At 40.6% G+C, this 22,340-nt stretch overlaps 1 protein-coding gene across 3 annotated transcripts; it reads left to right on the top strand.

Moving 5' to 3' along the window:
• Window positions 1-80: 80 nt before the first annotated feature.
• Window positions 81-21,150, top strand: setd1ba (SET domain containing 1B, histone lysine methyltransferase a). Of its 3 annotated transcripts, XM_084400854.1 has the most exons (19): window positions 4,210-5,062; window positions 5,227-5,381; window positions 5,684-5,782; window positions 6,045-6,315; window positions 7,262-7,383; window positions 8,313-9,359; window positions 12,264-13,031; window positions 13,726-13,905; window positions 13,993-14,086; window positions 14,193-14,395; window positions 14,596-14,677; window positions 14,777-15,151; window positions 15,247-15,699; window positions 16,102-16,617; window positions 17,678-17,853; window positions 17,962-18,087; window positions 18,185-18,304; window positions 18,382-18,519; window positions 18,602-21,150. In XM_084400854.1, the coding sequence occupies exons 1-19, from the start codon at window positions 5,002-5,004 to the stop codon at window positions 18,773-18,775; spliced, it is 5,160 nt and encodes a 1,719-aa protein (XP_084256980.1). In that variant the 5' UTR covers window positions 4,210-5,001; the 3' UTR covers window positions 18,776-21,150. The 3 variants fall into 3 exon arrangements, with proteins under 3 accessions (XP_084256979.1, XP_084256978.1, XP_084256980.1); XM_084400853.1 differs by lacking the exon at window positions 4,210-5,062 and adding an exon at window positions 81-3,111 and having other exon boundaries at window positions 15,247-16,617; XM_084400852.1 differs by having other exon boundaries at window positions 3,564-5,062; window positions 15,247-16,617.
• Window positions 21,151-22,340: the final 1,190 nt, after the last annotated feature.

Below are 22,340 nucleotides of genomic sequence, written 5' to 3'. Positions count from 1 at the left end.
TGTTAATAATAATTTTTTTTTTTTTATGTCTACAAATAAACTTATTTAAAAGTTACTTAATGTGCATGTTCTTAAATGGACTTTGTTTATGAAATGTATAAATAGCCTACTATATAAATTAACGACATATCAGGGACTGGATCTTCTATGATGGCACTTAATTAATCTGCTAAATAGTTGCATTTTAATGAAAATGTATTGCCTTTAATATTTAAATACAGCAGAACTATATAAGAGGTCATGTAGTCCCAGCTAACGGGCACTGTTGCCATGAAGCAAAGCAAAACCTTCAGTGCCCCTGAGCCTATAATACACATTTCTTAATTTATTTTACCAATGGCCAATGGGTGACTGTTAATGCACCCCCCGCACCGTCACAGCCAATGAGAGACTAGAAAAGGTTGTTGTTTTTTCTGCTCACAGATAGGAGGCGTCATCATCATCATCCTCATCATGTTATGACTGTCTCGACACATAACCGTGAAGATTTATTGGTTCCCAAAAACCGTAACAGAGAGGAACTACTAAAATTTATTACGAAGCCCATCATGTTCTCACATAATTTATATGGATTGTTATGGTAGCCTACATAAACAAAAAGGAGCATTAATCCAATAACAAAGGACAAAAGCGGCCTACACCATGGATAAACACGGATGTGCCTGTTTTTCGTCATATGGGCCCCCTTCGGCTCCGTCATACACCAGTTCACACACAGCGAAATAATACAAATTAATGTTAAAATAGAACGTCAATTCCGTTTCGAAGAAACAGCGAATTATGAGAGAATGTGGAAAAAAAGAAATAAAACTAAACATGTCAATAAATACAAGACGATATGTATGCATGTAAGAACAATATTTATTAGGCTACGGTATAAAAACATTTAAGTGAGTGCAGCATCTCTTTGTAAATATACTTACCATACTATTAAATATATTACAATCCATCATCACAATTCTAAATAAGAAAAGGTTCAAGTAAAAAAAAAAAAAAAATTGCCCACCGTGAGAATTGCGAATTGCATTTGGTTCTGTTTAAGGTTTCCTCAGATTTCAAGTGGATTTCAGATTTTAAAATGAACATTTAAAAAGAAAATGTACATATTACTGCAATCAAAAATCCTGTGTAGCCTAATTTTGAGACGTCTCATATCTCCACAAGAAATGTAAAAAATACAAAATATTTCAAATAAGAGATTCCCAAGAATTAACTTTTCCAGAATACCCTAGCATAAATAAAAGCTAAAATAGCTTATATCATTAATGGCGAAGTTGAATGTCGAAATTAATCGAGGATCCAATCCAGCTGTCGAGAGCACAAATGGAGCTTTTCGCACACGTCTGCATATCGAGTAACAAAAAGAAATATATAAATATAAACTGGTATCGTCTGGGATCTCTGTAGAGTTAATCTCTAATTGCCTTTAGAAACAGCTTGCGTTCGCAGGTTCCTAAGATAAAGAGGATTTTCCTAATTAAACACACGAGTGCCATAAAATGGCCTCATGACCCACTTCAGCCCTGGTTGGCAGGAAACAATGTGGTCATCACGTCTTCTTCAGTCCTTTTTTTCTGGCATATTCGGACACCAGTCCTATTTTAGACTATGACAGAGAGACAAAATCATATTGGTGTGCATGCAGTAACAAGCGTGAATCCTAAAAGCGAAAGACAGATGGTGCGTTTCCTTGCGCAATACCATTCTGGCTGATAAATTGGACCTGGCATCGCCCCAAACGCACAGAACGAAGGGGAAAGAAGAAGGAAAAAAAACAAAAACAAAAAACAGAGGCAATAACCAAATTCCAATGATAAGATGCTTGGGTAATAAGTATGTCCATTCTCCACACTAGTAGTGGAATAAGCTACATATACAAAATTACATATCCATAAATTGTGCAAAACACGACAATTTGCATACCACATACCGGTATGTGTTGCAACACTGTGATATATTCACCAGAAGATCTGAGAAACCTAAGTAGTGCGCAATCCTGCAATGCATCACGTCAAATGATCCTCTGAATGGCTGGCGAATAAACTGCACCGAATGTTCTGAAAGGGGAACGAGAGAGAGCACAGAGGACTGGATATTCCCTTTGTACTTGCTGATTGAAATGCCACACAGTGTTTGAGATTCTTTCTCCGACTTTAAATGGTTAGGTGGGTGCAGTCACATCCCGGACCCGTGGCAAGCGTCCAAACTCTCAGATTACCGCTGTGTGTGTGTTTTTTGTGCCACAGGGTTTCCAGCGCCTTGCGCAGCAGCGTCGAGGGCGCCTTTTACGCACGAGATATAACTGCGAGTTTTGTGCAATATCCTCGCTTCTGAAACAGCAAGCCTCTCTGACCACATCTAGTCAGTTTGTGTTTGCAATGGTTGCCACGTATAAAGGCAGAATCAGCTGAAACAAACGACCGACAGCCTCGCCCATAAATGGCGCAGCAACCTTTCTTTTCCACAATGATGTCCTTGTGAAGACGCCATGTTGAAAATGAAAACAGCAGAGAAGCCATTAAACAGCAGGCTATTTCTGAGGTCGCTTTGGACATGGGTCAGCAATGAGAGGTGTCTAAAATAATGATTTTTACACCTTTTTTTCTCTCTCACAATTATCCCCACAGGAAAACAATACTCGTAATTTTTTTTAAATGAGTTTGAAACATAAATATGATTTAATGTTACCTTTTAAAACAGAGTATTCCCAAGTCATTTTTGTCAAATAAGGTCACATAAACTATTACCTTCGGAAAGAAAAAGGACATTTTCTTTCTTCTGAATGATGAAGTGCAAGCGAGTGAATTTCTCTTGTCATTCTGTCTTCAGGAAGAGAAAGAGAGGGATTGTTTGCATATTGCAATATCTAAAAGTGCCTCAAGATTTCCAGCAGCTCCACTCGTTGGAGACTGCGCAGATTGGTGTGTTAAATGATGAATTATGTCGAAAAACGAAGGCAGGAAAAATGGTTATTGTCGTTTTCTTCCTTTTAGGCGTTGCAACCCAACCCCCTCTTTAAAGCCAGTGTTAAAGGATCCGACGATGGGAATGAAAACGTTCCTGTTTCTTCATCGTATAGGCCTGATAGAATTATTTCAACAAAATGTTAAGGTAAATATCTTTGTTAGTGCATTAATAATTATGTGTGTTTAAAGTCTTATTTATACATTATCTCTAAAGTGAACTATACACTGTTATGAGACTAATAGTGTTATGAAATGTGCCCTTGGCACAAGGTCAAATATATATAGTGAGTGTTCACTTACTGAAAATAGTAATTGACAAAGGGATTTCCATTGCATTGTAAAATCAGGAATACACTTTTCCCAATCTGGACGCCATGAAAGAAGTGAAGTCCACCAATTTCTTTAAATATAAATTTTCTTTTTTTTTAAAAAAAAGTGTTTTGAGACTAGTACTGCTGTAGGGTTAAAAACAGTGAGTCACAACCAGGATGAGCATTAAAACAACCACAAACCCTATCAATCATACCTGTGATTCAGCATTTTTGTAAAAGGCCAATCGTCCTTTTTCTCTGTGGCCTGCCTTGTTTGCTGAAATGTGAGAAGCAATCCATTTAAATGGATATTTAAAAAAGAACAACATGCAACTGAATGTTCTGAAGACAAAGCCAGACTCAAAACTAATGACACTTAGGGAACGCTAAAAAGAAATAGAAATTCAGTCAATTTACATAAAATGCCTCAGTTTAATTAACAATAAAACATTTATTTTTGCAGCTAAATAAGCAAAGACAATAAAGATAAACTTACTTATTGATTAATGCTTGGCCCTGAACAAGGCAGGGCCTTAAAGGCAGTTGGTTATTTTCATGGGTTTCTTTTTTCTTTTTACATTCTAGTTAGAAATAATAAAACCAAATGCAAAATGTTTATTCAGTAGCATTTTACTAAAGAATAAAATGCTGTTATATGGGTGTGCCATGACCTAGTTTGCTGGGACAAAGATGGTTTCCAGGAAGAGAAAAAAAAGCTTAAAAATGTCAAAGGGATACCATCCAACATTTCATCTTCCTTCTTCTCAGATCCTGTAAACAGAAACACTGTATGTATTAAATAGTCCATAAAAGGCTGATGAAACCAAGATTTAGATCCCTTTTGGAACAAAGGAAACCCATTTTGGCCATTGAGTCCCAATGTAGGAGAAAATGGCTGCGCCTGCATTCAGCCTTCTTTCTGCTCTCTGTAGGAAGAACTGAAGGCTGTGCTTCTAATAGCTGAATCTACCATGGTGCTTCAATCTGATTGGCCAGAGAGGGAACTGCTGTTAACCAGCCAATTGCCCAAGCACCGCAGAATATCAAACAATGTTGGGAATGGACTGAAAAATGTACCACAACTAGTATTAGAACAAGAAAAAGAAAACTACATTAGATGTTTAAACAGAATTATCACCACAGAAAAACTTTGCTTTTCTAAGGCGGTCCCTCGTGAAAGTTCATTTTACTGACACATTCTGAATGCATGACTTAAAACATACCCCGGAATAACTGTTTATATGAAAGCAAAACTGCATTTCGTTTTTAAACCAAATCATTTGGGCTTTCAGTGCGTGTCCCAGTTCAGTTTTAACAACCTTCCCCAACGCTGCTGCTCCATGTCCATCTTGTATTTAACGTCCATGTAAATCTATCGTGCAGATTCAACGCGTTCTAAACCTTCGCTTTACTGCTCGAAATGTTAGCTATTTCAACTTCCCACTCGCTTATCACACTTAACTCCATTTGTCTGTTTTATTAATAGTCACACAAAAGCAATGCTTTAGCTTAACTATCAAGAATAATAAATCCAAAGTGCGTGTCGAATGTGCCGGAAGGTTGAGATAGTGGTGTATTGTGGGAGAGACAGAAACCCCAGACTAGAGGCACACAATATGTGTTGGCTCGCAAAAAGGAGGCAGTATCTTTAAAATCATGTAATGTGATCGGCGAAAGGTTCAAGATCTAGCCGTTTTATATAAAACTACTCGATCGGGCACAATATGTCCAGACCAGGAGAAAGAAATAAGCTAAATGAAGATCACGGTAGAAGACAGAGTTCAAGTAAGCTTTCTCTTTTTTTTCTTCCTCTGTAATGTCTGTTTCGGGCACAGCTTCAAACCCCCCGTTTTCTGCAACGTACTGTTTGTGTGCAAATATCAATCTTTGCGCTGTCAGTATTAAGAAGCGTACTTTCTGCTTTTATTTTTTGGTCATCTCTTCGTTAGGTTTGGCGAACGGAATGGAGAACAGCCATCCTATCTGCAATTCGGGAGAGAAACGAAGTCATCATTGGAGAAGTTACAAGTTGATTATTGACCCAGCGCTGAAAAAGGGATCGCACAAACTGTATCGCTACGATGGACTGCACTTCAGCATGCCGGTGAGCGGAACGAGTCGTTACAACGGCCAGAACCGGATACATCGACCCGTGTATTGTAGCGCCGAATGGATATATAATATCACTGGCGTTGTAAACACCTGACACAACACATCAAAGAGTTTCACCGCTGCCAAACTTTCATTACTGACCACTCTTTTCACCAACTAAACAACTGAAACCAGCTCTCGTTGTGCTGTATTAGTTCTGTTGACAGCGGCATGCCCAGTTTGAGCGGACAGCGTAAAGTACACTTCCTTGCGTAAAGTGTTTATAAATGTGTGTGTGTGTGTTTTTGTTTGCAGAACCACGGTATGTCACCCGTGGAGAACGTCCGAGACCCCAGAATGGTTCGTCTGTGGACTAAGTACAAGGAGGCTGATCTCCCGGTGCCTAAATTTAAGGTAGTTCAGTCAGTCACACCCCCTGACACATGTGTGAATTTGTCTAGAGTGTTTTTGACTAACCAACCACAAGACGGTTGAGGTTCACAGGACGTTTTATACATCGAAAGTATTTTTGAATAAAAAAAAACAACTGATTTAACGGTCGGTTTTCAACGACTTAAGAGACACGCGCTTCCTTTTAAACCGTTTAGGACAGTCGTTCTGTGTTTAACAACTTGCAACAAACGTTCCATTTCAAAGAGTCGTTTTGTTTCCTCAGATCGATGATTGTTACATCGGTCGCGTGCCCCCGAAGGAGGTCACGTTCGCCAAACTCAACGACAACGTCAAAGAGGGATTCCTCACTGACATGTGCAAGAAGTTCGGCGATATCGAGGGGGTGGAGATTTTGTACAACCCGAAGAACAAAAAGCATCTCGGAATAGCTAAAGTTGTGTTCGGAACCGTCAAGTCGGCGAAAGATGCTGTCCAGAACCTGCACAACACTTCTGTCATGGGCAACATCATCCACGTGGAGCTGGACCCTAAAGGTAAAGCTCAAAAATTAAATGTGAAAATACTGAACTGGAGATGTATAATTTTATTAATATCTGACCGCGTGTGTTGGTACTTTTGAATAGATTGTTTGTAGCATCATATCACGTGCGAACATTTACGTTGGTTGCTTGGTAACCACTAAACGGCATGTCAGCTGCAGGGATTCACTGATGTGTTTGCTTTGACGTTTTACGTGAAAACTACGCATTTGAACTATTTACTAAATATTTAGCTGTAGTTACAAGCAAAATGACAATTGTTTTACCACAGTATAATATGAGAACAGCCGCTGAGGTATTTAGATGTAAAATGCATATGTTTTAGAAGATATGGGAGCTGGTTAACCACGACTTAAACAATAGTTGTCCAACTGAAAATATGTTTAATGTTAAACCCTTCGTTCAGACTCATTACTGAAAGCCAAGCACACGGAATCGTCATTAACCTTGTAAAAAGGAGATCCTAGAGGCAGGATGACAGCTGTAGTGGGTTCTCCGTTCTCTTAAAGAGACAGTACCGTTTCATCTGTGATCATCAGTCACGTGAATACAAAGTGCAGTTATTTCATACATTATACTGTCATTTTCTCATTTGATGTGTACATGTATACAGCATATTGTTTATATACATAGACATAATTTGTATGTAAGTGATAAGCCTATTTTTAACATACAAAACATAACATTTTATATAACATGTAATTGTTTTAGTAACTATTTTCAAGTGAGATTACTTGTCAGTAGTATTTGGCAATAGCACTTTTCTTGTGAAAGTGACAAGAAATAATAAAGCTCTTGTTACAACATAACCTTTCTTTCTTTCTTTCTTTCTTTTTCTTTCTAATGAATAAAATGTGTGTATTTCTTTTAGATGTAGCCCACATTGTGTGTTAGTGATCATGTTCACCACAGCAATGTGTGTTCTCATCCATCATTTTAGGTGAAAATCGCCAAAGGTACTTCCAGCGTCTGATCAATGGAAGTTATACTCCGCTCACTCTTCCAGTTGGTGGTGAAGAAGCCTGTGAAGTTTCTCCACACAGCTTGTCTGAAGCCCTGCTGGTAAAAAGCTAACATTATGCCATTACATGTGACATTAATTATAGAAAATATTGGAACGCTTAAGATTTTACTTCAAAACAAAGTTAAAGACAGTGTTTAAGTTTTTTTTCCGGCATGAACAGAGCTGTAATAAATGTGCTGTCCTGAATTGTCCCCCCTTTCAAGTAGCTTTGGCTAGCCAGATTACTTTTAGCGAATTGTTTTGTTATATTTGTTATATTGTCAAAATATATTCAATTTACTACAAAAAAGTTAGACAGTGTATTTTTTTTAAACTACAAATGCAAATATTTTTTATAAATATATAGACACACATATATTTCTAAATATCATAGTTTATTCCTCCATAGACCAATTGAATGATTTAAAATTTGAGACATACAAAATGTTTACTGTCGTCTATTTTTCTAAATATATTTTTTTCATTATTTAATAGCTAATGTAATAATGCATATTAATAATAATACAGTTTTTGCACTGCAGTGTGGAGTTTTGAGGTTTTTGTTTACATAATCCCTTGTGTCATGAATAGTAAATAAGTAAAAAAGACATATTTATGCAAATGGTGGCCTGTTTTACACCAGCACACTGTATAACATGCTGTGAGTCCTTCTCCAGCAGAAAGTCTTTATCTCTAATCCAGTTTATCAGTTCAGCAGGTGGTTAAATGGACACCAACTGAAATGTATCTAATAACTGCTCCCAGCAGAGAGCTACATGCTATTATTGCTCTTTGAACGGTTCCCCCTCAGTTCTGGCCATTATCTCATTGTGAAAACAGAGATTTCCATTAACTAATGTTTATACAATGTATTTGATTAGCATGTTAATTGTTAATGCCATTAGAACTGGCCTGTGCTTTTGTTTGCACTGTGAAATTCAGAAACAAACATGTTTAAGTTGGTCTCATCGCACTTTTGTGTCCTCAGGCATGCGAGCCCTCGCGAAGAATCCTCGAAGGCAGTTCTTCTGCAGTTGCGGGCACAGCCACGCCAGGTGGCACCAACACGCCCATGTCCCTGGATACGGCATACTCCAGCCTAAGGCAGGATACGCCACAGTCCCAGGGTACCCCGCACACCCCACGCCCGTCAGGCACCCCGTTCTCTCAGGACTCCAGCTACTCCAGCAGGCAGGGCACGCCGGCGTTTCAACCGAACCGTGCAGAGTCCTCGGGAGGCTACAAGGCGAGGAGACATGAAACCAAATTCCAGGACGCCTACAACCGCAGACCCGAAAGACACTACGTCCACGGCACAGGAGGGGCGCACCGTGGCAACGCAGAGCAACCACCTAGTTTTAAGCAACACCAGCCGCCCGAGCCTCCGTCGCCTGTATTTGCGCACACGCCACCACCACCAGCCAGTGCGAATTTCAAAACTGCTTTCTCTCCTTATCAGCCGCCAATGCCCCCAGTCTACCCTCACACAGAGCCCTCTTTCCACCAGCCTGTTCAGCGGGAAGTGGATTATAGGAGACCGCCTCAAGCCCCACCTCCCCCGAGCCCCGACTTCATGCCCGTCAGAGACAGGCCTGCGACGCCGCCGATCCCCGAGCCTCCCCCTGCGCCAGAAACCCAACCAGCTACACCTCCTCCCTCCACGCCAGAGCCCTGCCCGTCGCTGGGCACCCCCACGCAAGAGTCCAAACGCAACAGTCTGGACTCCCGCATAGAAATGCTCCTCAAGCCCTTCCTGAACGAGCGTGGAGACTCGGACGCTGAGGTGCGCATGGACGGGAGCCCGATCTCCTCATCGTCCTCGCAGCTCTCCCCCATCCCGCCCCAACGGCTCTCGCGGCCTTCAAGCACCGGCCTGGAGGACATCAGCCCTACCCCGCTTCCTGATTCCGATGATGACGAACCCATCCTTAGTACTGCTGCCCTGTTGACGAACTCTATGGCCATGTCGCCCTGCAACATGCTCAGTAAAAGCAGTGCAGGAGAACCACGGACGCCCATAGACAAAATGGACACGGTAAGACCTGAGATGCACGATATATACAACACAGAGCAGCTTCACAGTAATAAACCAGAAAATAACCGTATTAATGTTGCAAAGTACTTCAGTTCTGAAATTTCAGCGCTACAACAGTTATTAAAAAGACAATAGTTTCATTATTAAACTCAGTTTAGTTCAGTGTTAGTTCATTGTTGCAAAGTTCATTAGTCATGAAGATAATCCAGTTAAACTAAAAAGCAGCTCTACAGAAGATCATAGTGTTATTATTTAGCTTAAGTCAGTTCAGTGTTGATTTAGTGTTGTTCAAACTGTAAGTAGCAATGCTTCTAACCTAACAAAAAAATGTTTTAGGTAGTTTTTCAGTTTTTTCTAACGAGTAGCAACAAAATGTTTTTTAGCACTTTGTGTTGCACTTGGCTTTACAGCACTTTATCGAACGCACTCCCCTGAAATGCACCCATTTTCAAGTAATTTAGTTTTATTGAGTTAGTTAGCTCAGACAGGTTAAAAAACTGATTCATAAGTCGCAATAAATCAGCTAGTTGTTTTTTAAACTGTTTTATTTTACATATTTGTAGTAAAATATTAAGTTAAATGCTGCTGTTTAGTGCTGTTTTTGACCTTTGTGCCAGATTGCAAAATAAATAATGTAATCTCATATATTTACTATATAGTATTTGCATATACTGTGATCTTTTTAAAGATATGCCCCTAAATGGGTTCAGTGTCTTTACAACTACTGTTGGCTAGTGGTTTGTAGTGTAGCTAACTACTCAATGGCTTTTGATGTGTTGATAAATATGATATTATGAATTGCTGTGTGGAGGGTTTCAGGACCCAGGAGAAATGTAGGAGGCAACCTCACTCGTCTTCCTTTAAAGAGGCTCTCTACTTTCCCTTTTGTTTCACATTTTAGCAAAAGAAGACATTGTGCAATCTGGCTGTGCAAAAAGTTTTTGTATCCTCTTTTTCTTTTCTTTTTGTTTTGAAATCTCAAAGGCGTAGCATGTTTTTTAAAAATTCATTTAGTTTAGATTTCATTGTGCAATGTTTTGTGGTGCTTATTTGAACCCATAGGCAAGAGATTGTTCTAGGCATCACTGTTTGCTTGAGATTTTGCAACTCAACTGTTTGTGACATTTCAGCTGCATGCTGAAAAATAGAACATTTTGCCTGGCACAGTTTAAGTCCTACATGTTAATCTGTACCAAATAATCTTAGCATTGCATTCCTTAAAAAAATTGAGAATCTTGGCGGTCTGCAGTAAGGACATAAACGTTCAGTGCATAATGAGGCTCTGTCTTGTAAATGAACTTGTTTGCATTACAGCCCCCAGCCAGCTCTGTATGGCGAACCCATGAAATATGATCCTACTGTGGATGCCGCTTATGTGCAACACACTTTCACTTCCTCTTACACGTAGTACAACACGAGAAACAATGCTTGGCCGTTAGCTCACTTTTGTGCTTTACTTCCTGCTTGAAAGCTGGACCATCAGGATAGTGCTGTTCTTATTACATCTACAAAACCATTGTTCAACAAGAGCTATTTCATATCTGAAAGTGTTTGGATTCCTAGATCCTGTAATCATGTGTTTCAGGAGAATATTATTACTATTTCTTGTCACAGTGTTTTAATTGTTAACTGCAACTATTTAAAAAATCGCTTTCGCAACTAACTGGAACAAATACGTTTAAGTTGAAGAACCTTAGTAGCTCCAAATAAAATAAAAATGTATTTAAAGCTAATTCAAGATGTTATTAAGTATTGTAATGGTATATAAATAATACAAAAATTACACTGGCTTGTCACGTAAAAGGGTTGTTCCCCTTAAAAATGAAAATTCTGTCATCATTTACTCACCCTCAAGTTGTTCCAAACCTGTATGAATTCAAAATTTCAGAATGTTTCAAAATATCTTCTTTTGTGAACAAAGAAATTCATACAAGTTTGGAACAATTTGAGTAAATGATGGACACAATTTAAATTTTTGGGTGAACTATCCCTTTTGCTCACAAATAGCGAGAGAACTTCATTGGACTTTTATGTCCAGATCAAGTTAAATAGGGAAGAAAGTAAGAATTCAGGATTTTTTCATAGTTGAACAATAGTTGTCAAACCAAAGAAGGCAGTATAGACCATGGATTGTTTATCTCCCTGTTTGCTTTGTGTGCGACTAGTTTGTGCGCTAACGCTAGTGCTGGGCGGTATACCGGTTCATACCGAATACCGTTTTTTTATTTTTGTTATGATATAAATTTTTAATATACCACAATACCGGTGTATGACGCTTTAACAACGATCGGAACGCGGCGCGACATTATTCGAGAGGGTCTGTTGCATAGCTATGTCTATGGTTACTAGCGTGACGGTGAAGATGGATAGGTTAAACTATAATTAATAGCTGTCAAATTATATTGTTTCCTATACATTTGGTTCACAATATCAACACAGCCTTTTGGAAAATGTATCTGTGGTTGGCATTGACATCGTTGAATAAACATGAGCACTGCGCATTTCAAAGTCAAAACGCACTGCGGGTGTATTTATATGAATGTATTTTTGAAGGGAACTGACTGTCTTTAGAAAAGTTTTGATGTTATTTTCATTTAATCTTTCTCTATCTTTCCTGATAAAGCCGCGTTTAAGAGCGCTGCTCTGCTTTGTGTACAGCCGTTACCGGGGAAACCGCTGTTTCTGTCGCTCCTACAGCGCCTCCTGCTGGCACCTCTTTGGAAACAGCATCATTTTGTGCAAACCTGTATTAATACTAGTGTGGATTTTTCTACCTTATTCACTTATGACAGTAAAATAGGGCATTCTAAGTCAATCAGTATTTCCTCTCTCAATACCATGATATGGATTTTTGGTCATACCGCCCAGCACTAACGCAACAGATGTTTGTGTTTTATTACACAGGGCCATCAGTCATCGGGTGAAGACATGGAGATTTCTGATGATGAGATGCCAGGCACACCGATTGCTAGTGGGGACTGTGCCAAAAACATTGTGGTCAACTCTGCGGTATCTCCGATGCAGACAATTACCATGCCTCCGCCAGGGTTCCCCCCACTGCCCCCTCCACAGGCTGGCTTCCCCCTGCCGCTGCCTCCTCTTCCACCCCATTCAACCGTTTCACACCTGGCTGGCCCACCTGGCGTGGCCCCCCATCCGATGCTACACCCGTTGGCCCATTACCCCCATGGCATGATGCCCATTATGCAGGTGGACCTGATGAGCTCCATACCACAGTGGGGCAGCGTTCACATGTCCTTTCAGATGCAGACTCAGATGCTAAGTCGAATGGCGCAGAGCCAGCGGCAGTACCCTTACCCTCATTTCATCAGCGAAGCTGCTGCAAGTGCTGGCGCTGCTGCTGCTGCCGCCGCCATGCAATTTGGAGGCCCGTATCCACCTCTGTCTATGGTTGGTGCCCCTGCAGGCGCTGTGGGGCATGGGCAACCCTGGCCCGTACCCAACATGCCCAAATTCAACCCTGCGGTTCCCCCTCCAGGCTATGAGCCCCAAAAGGAAGACCCACACAAAGCCACTGTGGATGGAGTGCTTATGGTTATTGTCAAAGAGCTGAAGGCCATCATGAAAAGAGATCTCAACCGTAAGATGGTGGAGGTGGTGGCCTTCAGGGCGTTTGATGAATGGTGGGACAAACAGGAGCGATCAGCTAAGGTAAGCACCATTCCACAAACTCAGGTCTGTTTTAAATGTTACATGATACACTTTGCCGGAAATGTAAATACTTTGTAAATGAATCATAACAGATGCGGCAAATTTGGTTTTTAAGCTACTGAAGTCATGAAAGGTACAAAATCACTGTCAAGTTGATAAGTAACTTTCATATGTATTGTTTCCTTTTATTTGCAGTGTTGGGTAAGAAGTCATTTAGAGTGTTAGATCGTTGTATGTTCAGCCTAAATGTTTTTGAATTGTACTGATATTGCAGAATGAAATGTGACAAACCCATCTCTGATTGATAGCAAAATGTTATTAGCATCCAATAAGAATGCTGTCCAAAAAATATATATATTTAGGGTTTTATTTAAACTCGTAAATATTGGTTCGGTTATTGCATTTCATTTATTTTGACAAGCAAAAAAATTTCTTCATCTTTTGGGCAGACAGTAGTACACAAACTTGGGCAACTGTTAAAAAATATGCTTTTGCTTTAATCTTGTTCTAAATAATATGATAGCTGTCTGATTACAGAACTGAATGTTTCAAAGTGTTTCAAACAATTAGTCAAAAGGAAAAACCACTGCTTAAGTTTTCAAATGATGGAACTACTTAACTTGAGGACATGTCATTATACTAACAGTATACTAACATAATTTTATCTGACGTCATAATGTTTCTGCACCTGCAGGCTACACTTACACCTGTGAAGACCGGTGAGGGCAAAGAAGAGGAGAAAGAACGGGCCAAACCCAAAGAGACTATATCCTCTAGCTTACTGGAAAACTGGAACAAGGTTGAGGGTCTGGGCTTTGAGGGAATGGGTCTCAGTATTGGCCTGCGCGGTGCCATCCGGTTACCATCCTTCAAGGTAACAAACTACCATCCTGTATTTTTTGTAAATGTGCAGTTGTACTTTTAAGTTGCTCATTATCAATTGCTACAAAATTTTTTGCAGGTTAAGAGGAAACAACCCCCTGAGCCGACATCCACCAATGACAACAAGAGGGTGCGACCATCCACACCTGTCGATGATGAGCTGGAAGATGAAGGTGTGTGCTTGGCATATCTAGTTAATCTAGCAAATTACTTATCTTGAAATGCTTTAAATGATTCCGTGCCATTTCTATAAACTAACTCATTAAGGTCGGTTCTCAGAGTCAGAAAGAACAGATCTTCGCATGGACGGATCCAGAACGGATGGCAGTGGTTCTTCTGCCAAGCGAAGGCCAGCCAGGCCTCTGGAGCTGGACAGTGAAGGTGAGGAGGAGGAGGAAACCTCCGGTAAAGAGGAGTCATCGCTTTCAGACCATGAAGAGGAGCCAGTGGAAGATGCCTCTGAGAGGTTGCCCTCTGTCAAGGTGAGCACCAATCCACAGTACTTCGAAATTTGGAAGTAATAGTACTATTTTAACAGTTGATAATCAAAAATTTGCCCAAGGTTTTTGGTGTCTGTGATTGCTTTCAGTAATAAACCTGTTTTAATCGGGTGTAGTTATCAGGCTGCATATATGACACTTATATTTGAGCCTAACATTACTAAAAAACCATGCCTTCATAGGATATGGAAGATGAGGAAGATGTCGAAAAGAAGAGCGAATCAGACTCCAGCGAGAGTGAATCATCTGACTCATCAGATGAAGGTAATGACTATTAATGGCGAGAGTCGAATTAATATTCTGCCCTTGTGGACACTGTAATGGGTCTGATGTAATGACCGTCACCATTTTTCCTTCCTCAAGGTTCTAGCTCATCGTCCTCCAAATCTGATTCTGATTCCTCTGGGAGTGAGAGCTCGTCCGACTACGAATCGAGTTCGGAGGAGGAAGAGGAAGAAGAGGAGGAAGAAGAGCGGGCAGTGGGAATAGAGGATGAAGATGACGACGCACAAACCTCATCGTCATCTTCATCTTCCTCATCATCGACCTCTAATGAAGAGGATGTTGATGTAAAATCCCCCAGTACCCCCATAGGACCACCACCAGAAGAAGAACCAAGCGAGTTGAACAGACTGGAGGTTTTAGACAAGGCAGAGCTCGATCACAAACTCAGTACGGTGAGCTCAATCAAGCCTGGAATTAATGACGTGCGGCCCCCATCACCCAAAGGATTGCCAGGTTAGACTCTTGACTATTCTTTAGCTTCATGTTCCTATAGCAGTTGAGTATTGTTAAGTTGATGAGGTCAGATCATGATTGGTTTTCTCTTTCAGTTGATGAACCCGACATCGATTTGGAGGTCAATATTCCAGTGCCCAAAGCTGAAGCCAACCTGGATGATGTCGGTAGCTTGCGCCCACCCACCCCAACAGGTTCGTTTGCAGATAGTGATCAGGACACCAGACCAAAGATCCCTGCAGAAGACGTCCCCAGAACCCCTGGTCGTGATGGCCCAGTTCCCCTAGAGTCAGAGGCCGCAATCCCTCGGTCTCTTCCTACACCTTCCATGCACCTTCCACTTCCCCCCAATCATGCCCTTGAAGCACGATCCCTTCTGCCGCCCCGTGAATCTTTGCCGGATATGCTTGTCCGTGGGCGGTTGCCTACGGAAGAGGACATCCCAAGGACACCGGGGAGAGACCTCATGGACAGACCCCGGGGTTTGGGCAAGTCTCAGAGCACTGATACGGTTCCTGTCACACCAGGTAGTGACGCTCCACTAACAGGTAACAGCTTGAGCTCGCCGCATATTCCCGGCAGCCCTTTCTCTTACCCTGCTCAATCCCCTGTCCTCAGTGCTGGTATTCCTCGGACTCCGGGTAGAGACCTTACTTTCACCCCAGCTTTCCCTGACTCTGCTGCTTTATCTGCAGGCCTTCCCATTCACAGGAAGGCCTCATCTGAGAGCTTGGAGGAGAAGTCTCTATTTAAAGAGCCTCAACTCAGTGCCTCTCCCCAAGCCAGCCTACCTAACAATGCAGCTTCTTCCCCATTACCTGGTCCTCCCCTTCCTGCTGCTTCACTTCAGGAGCCTCCCCAAGGCTCCTCTCCCACTTCTGCAGAGACTTCCTCTCCTGCTGCTCCAAAAGATCTACCTGTTCCAATGATAGATGTTCCTGTGCCCTTAGATGCTACTCCAACCAAGAGAAAACCAGGACGTCCCAAGTCTAAAAAGCTGTCAGTTGAAGCCCCTCAAGACTCTGAAGAGCCTCCAGCTCCAATGGTGGCCTCTTTACCTCCAGACCTACCAGTAAATGACATGTACCCAGACTGCCCTTCAGAGACCTTCAAAGGTGAAGATGGCGATTCCACAGCCTTGGAGGAAGAGGAAGACCAAGCCCAGACAGTCATACCTCAGGTGGAAGACAGGATGTTTTATGATGAGGAACCTGTTCAGAAAACACGGCGACAGAGGCGGGGCTGGCAGGAGTTATTGTTATCCATGCATTCCCCTGTGACATCACCGCGCCGCCCCAGCTTCTTACCCCGCTCAGAATTTGAGGAGATGACCATCTTGTATGACATCTGGAATGATGGCATTGACGAGGAGGACATGCAATACCTTAAGACCACTTACGACAAGATGCTTGAGCAGGACAATGGCAACGACTGGCTCAACGACACCCTCTGGGTCCATCATCCTCATATCCTTTACTGCTTCAGTCTTAAGATGTGGTCACGTAGTGAAATTTAGCAGACTAAAAAGGTCCACTGTCTATTATCGATAGTGTAGCAATTTATGAAGCACAGCTTACACAGAAGTCTCTTTCAAACAAAGCAACTTTCTGTTGTTCAACGCAGTGAGTTTACATGACCAACTTGAACCCGTTGCAACCAGTTCCTGTGTAGGGAAATCTTTCGCCCTCACACAATATTCCTAATCGTGTAGATTCATATTGAAATGATGGTCATTTAGACTGGATGTCGTCCACGATCATCCGCTGAACAATGGTAAATGTGACCACCTTTACCATGATCTTGAGCTTTAAACGGTGTTTATTAATACCTCACAGATTCTTTGACATTTTTTAGTGTAAAATTCTATTAAAGCGGGCCTAGTGGCAGCAAATAGAAATACATTTAAAAAACAATGGAAGCCTAGAGAGAGTGTTTAGGAAACCTGTTAAGAAACAGTAATTCAGTTTTGTTTGGAGTATAATTTAGCATAAATTCCACACCCCTAGTGGCACCAAACAGAGTAGCGGAATTTAATTGCTTTTCTTAAAGTTTGTAAGCGGTTAATAAACAAAACTGCATGCCTCTTGCAGAAGAACATTGTATCCCGGAGCTATTGCTCTCTGTTTATGTCTATGGCGAGTCACGCAGGTACTGGGCTACTCATCAGCGGTGGCGACTTGACCGGTCTAAAATACTTATTATAGGTGTACCATAGCGATTCAGGATTAGACAAAAACACGGTTTGGAAAATGGATTCATTTGTACCCGCTCATTATATTCATTTTGTACATTTTGAAGACAAAAGTTGCATAGTGCAGCTTTAAGTTAATGTTGATTAATGTAAGTTAACTTAATAAAAGTAAGTTAATGTTCACTTCCGAAATAGCACCGCTGAATTGATGTTTTTTTAAATTGTGAATAGCTAATTAAAAAAATCTTTACATATACTTTAATGTTATTTGCAAACCTGTTATGTGGAGACCTATCTGTTCCTGTAAAGAAAGTATTTCCTTGACTCCTCTGAACCTACCAACATGGGCAGTGCATCGGTGGTGAAGAAGAAGCGGAAAGAGGATGGTATACGAGACCATATCACCGGCTGCGCCCGCAGCGAGGGCTACTACAAAATCGACAAGAAAGACAAAATGAAGTACCTGAACAGCTCACGTCTGCAGTCCGAAGAGTCTGATGTGGACACTCAGGTGAGCGGCAGTGATAAAATACTGAAGTTTACTCACAATCAATCAATACTTCATTAAGCTGGTTTGCTGAAGGCGCTAACATGATTGTTTTTGTGTATGTGATTTCAGGGGAAGAGTATTCCAGCACAGCCCCTAACGTCCACTAGGGCAGGTTCAGAACGGCGGTCTGAACAGCGCCGTCTACTGTCGTCCTTCAGCTGTGACAGTGACCTCCTCAAGTTCAACCAGCTTAAGGTAGGACAAGTGAAAACCAGCTATTTATATCTTTCAAAACGTCACCAATCAAAATATTAGCCAAGGCAACATCTAATGACGCACAACTTTTCCACAGTTCCGTAAAAAGAAGATCCGGTTCTGTAGAAGTCACATTCATGACTGGGGATTGTTCGCCATGGAGCCTATTGCTGCGGATGAGATGGTTATCGAATATGTTGGCCAGAATATCCGACAGGTAAGTGTAAAACCAACCAAACATCACAGCTTTTTGTGTGGTCTGTTCATAACCCCATGTCTCTTCCCCATTTGCAGGTTATTGCAGACATGCGAGAAAAGCGCTATGAGGAAGAGGGCATCGGCAGTAGCTACATGTTCCGTGTGGATCACGATACCATTATAGACGCAACCAAATGTGGCAACTTCGCCCGCTTCATCAATCATAGTTGCAATGTGAGTTTTGCACTTTTTTTAAACCAAGGGTAATTTTGTAGACAAAAACCTAATTGACCGTGTCTTCCTTTGTGTCTCCCAGCCAAACTGTTATGCCAAGGTCATCACTGTGGAATCGCAGAAAAAGATCGTCATCTACTCCCGGCAGCCAATAAATGTTAACGAGGAGATCACCTACGACTACAAGTTCCCCATTGAGGACGAGAAGATCCCGTGCCTCTGTGGCGCAGAGAACTGCAGAGGAACCTTAAACTAACCCCAGCAGATAGGTGAGAACTTCCTTAAAAACATGCACTGCCCTACAACAAGCCCAGACCCCCCCGTCTTCTGGAGCTACAGAGGAAATAGTGGGTGAAATCCAACACATCCACTGGATATATCGTGCAGCTAAGTATCTGGGACTTCTTTTTTGTACTTTTTCACGATTGTTTACGAATTACAGGTGCTCTTTCAAGCATAAAAAATGAATTTTCTACCACTCTTCCATTGACTTCTATGGAAATGGACATATTTTTCCCCCAAATGTTTGGGCACCAAGTTTGTTGTCTGCCCATTTGGCACAGTTCGTCTTTGCTGTGGAGCTCCTGCTCCTCGTCAGTCCCTTTTTCCTCTGCGGTTTGGTTTGGAGAGACCTCCCCGTCCCTTGAACTCTGACCCCGAACACTTTAAGCTGCTCATATCTGTCCCACACGCACAAAATTCTTCTGTCAGGTTTTTTTTTTTTTTTGGACCATGTCCTTGTCCTCCAAGCCCAACAAGAAGTTTAGTGTTTTGTCAGACTTCACTGTAACAGCCCAGAAGATTTAGCATTCAGCATGACACTAACCAAAGTCAGGGGTATTGGGGTCAATTGTCTTCAATTTGCAGAACATTCAACAAAAGCACACCTGTGCCTGCCACAAAACAAATCAGTAGAAAAAGGGCCACAGCTCAGGCAAATTTACACAAAGTGAAACGCTCCTACAATATTTCAGGCAGCACTGCATATGGCACCTACAGACTGGATCTGGATCTGACTGGACAAATCAAACAATACACTACACCTAATTCTTTCATTTTATTCAAGTCATTTTTTACAACCATACATCTGTAATCTGTTCATTTGAGTGTGTCTGCTGCCCCCTATCTTCTGTAAGGTGTAAGGGCAGAAAGCTGCTCACTTTCAAGCTGTACAGTTTAGTATTAACCCTGCGTTTGACATGTCAGCTCACTACTTTAGCAGATAAACATGCAAAGATCCAATTGGTTTCATGCATATTCAGGCACTGGTGCTGAATTTTCTATTATGGAGCGAATCTCGCCAATATAATGCTGCTATTCTGCAAACGTATATCCCTACTTTTCTCCACCAGTTCACTTTAAGATGGCAAAATCCACCTGCACTGGTTTAAGGTCAGTTAGCATGGGTTTTCGTAGTATTAGGAGTTCTCTGTGAGTGCGGTAACAGTCGCACAGCACTGATGCTTTTCAACAAGCTTGCCCAGACACCAATTCATCTAATCTAAGTAGTTGCACTGTTGTTTAGGATGGCACACCCTGGAGTATTAGGTCCGTCACCCTAAAAAAAACGTCTGCAGTGGACACAGAAAATCAAGTACGAAGTCGAATACAGTGCCAAATGTGTACTTTAGAGTGTCTCGGCTCCGAAGGCAAACCGTTTTCCACTTGTCTCCTGTGTGTATGTGTGTGTTTGCACAGATGACCTAAGCTCACTGGTACTTCGGGCGACCCTTTTGAGTTCCTTCTGCATTTTGCTCAGTATTTAACCATCAAAATGTTTCGACGGCTATTACAGCTTCATTCAGCCAAATGTCCCTTTGAAAGCAGAAGACTCTGATCTGCAAGGCAGCATGGAGACTGTGTTTATCTTTGTGATTTGGTTATTTTAATAAATGCACTAGAGGCTTCCAACCCCCATCAAGCCAAATGGCACTCACAAGACCAAGCTTTGAAACGCGCCCTTCACGTTAGATCACTCACAGGGTAAGGTCTCCCAGCTTTTTTTTGTTAGTTTTCTTTTTAAATATGTTTATATTGTACAGGATATGATGGTTTGTATAAAGGAATGGGGCTTTTTTATCTCGATGGGGGAGTGATGCATCGTTCTGCTTTTATGAGCGACAAATGGAGTATTTAAAATGACTATTTTTCAGGGATCATTATAAAAAAAAAAAAGGGGTTGAATAGCTAATTTAAAGAAAATGATGCATCTTGTACATAACACAGATTTGTACTTCCTTTTGAAAGATTGTTTCTTGTAGAAACGTCTTTTTTTTTCTGCCCATTTTCCTTTGGATTCTTATGTGTAAATACTTTAACTGTGAATATATAAATATAAATATATATATATTTTTGTTCCTGAGGATTTGCTACAGTGTCACGGCTCGGAAAGGTCTATTTGACAGTGATTGCGGAGAGCTGGTGGCAGTATTTTCAGCTTGTGTCAAGCTTTAATTTTTATTTTTGGTTGTAAATTCTATGAAAATCTGTTTGCAGTGTGGGGGGAAAGCATTATCATTCAGATATGATGGCAAGGGGCATTGGTGAAATTGGCCTTTATCCCCTGTCTATTTATTATACCACAAATGTATGGAAAAAAGATCATGGAAAAAATAAAGGATTTTTTTTTCAGCTGCCTTGTCTTGTAATTAATCCTTTAACGATGTATCACTTGGATGTTTTCTCATGGTCGGTTCATGTGTGGAGAGTTAGCAGGAACAGGGTTTCAAATTAGAATTAATAACTTCACATGTTTTGCATCAGTATAGGAGGTCTCGGCACACTCTGGTCTCACCATCTGCCCTTCATATTGCCTGGCATCACAGCTCTATTCATAGGTTTACCCGTTATAAAAACCATAGAGAGTCTTTTAAAAGGATTCAGCTAGTGTTTTTGTATTGTATTGAGTCTCTACCCCCAGCTATTATTATTTATTATTGTTTACCCCACATAGAAATTACAGTATGTTCATCTTAGAATATTGTGTTGTTTTTTACGTACTGTTAAATACATACACTACCGGTCAAAAGTTTTAGATCGGTAAGATTTTTTATGTTTTTAAAAGAAGTCTCTTCTGCTCACCAAGGCTGCATTTATTTGATTATAAGAAGAAGAAGAAAAAAAGTAATATTGTGAAATATTATGACAATTTAAAATTCTATTTTAATATATTTTAAAATGTAATTTATTCCTCAGATGAAAGCTGAATTTTCAGCATCATTACTCCAGTCTTCAGTGTCACATGATCCTTCAGGAATCATTCTAATATGATGATTTGATGCTCAAAAAACATTCATTATTTTCAATGTTGAAAAGCTGAATTTGCAGCATTTTTTAAATTTTTATTTCATGATGCTATGATGAATAGAAAGTTCAAAAGAACAGAATTTATTTAAAATAGAATTTTTTCTAACTTTATAAATGTCTTTACTGTAACTTTTGATCAGTTTAACTCATCCTTGATGAATAAAAGTATTGATTTATTTTATTTATTTCCCCCCAAAATAAAATAAAATTCTTACTGACCCCAAACTTTTGAAGGGTGGTGTTTAATGTTACAAAAGCTTTCCATTTCAGATAAATGCTGTTCTTTTGAACTTTCTATTCATCATAGCATCATGAAATAAAAATTTAAAAAATGCTGCAAATTCAGCTTTGATCACAGGAATAAATGACACTTTACTGTATATTCACATAGAAAACAGCTTTTTAAATTTTAAATTGTAATAATATTTCACAATATGACTGTTTTTGTTTGTATTTTTAAATCAAATAAATGCAGCCTTGGTGAGCAGAAAATACTTCTTTTAAAAACATTAAAA

Source organism: Rutilus rutilus (genome assembly GCF_951802725.1).
Source record: "Rutilus rutilus genome assembly, chromosome: 25".
NCBI lineage: Eukaryota > Metazoa > Chordata > Actinopteri > Cypriniformes > Leuciscidae > Rutilus > Rutilus rutilus.
Note: the sequence above shows the minus strand (reverse complement) of the source record. Positions and strands in the feature narration are given on the sequence as shown.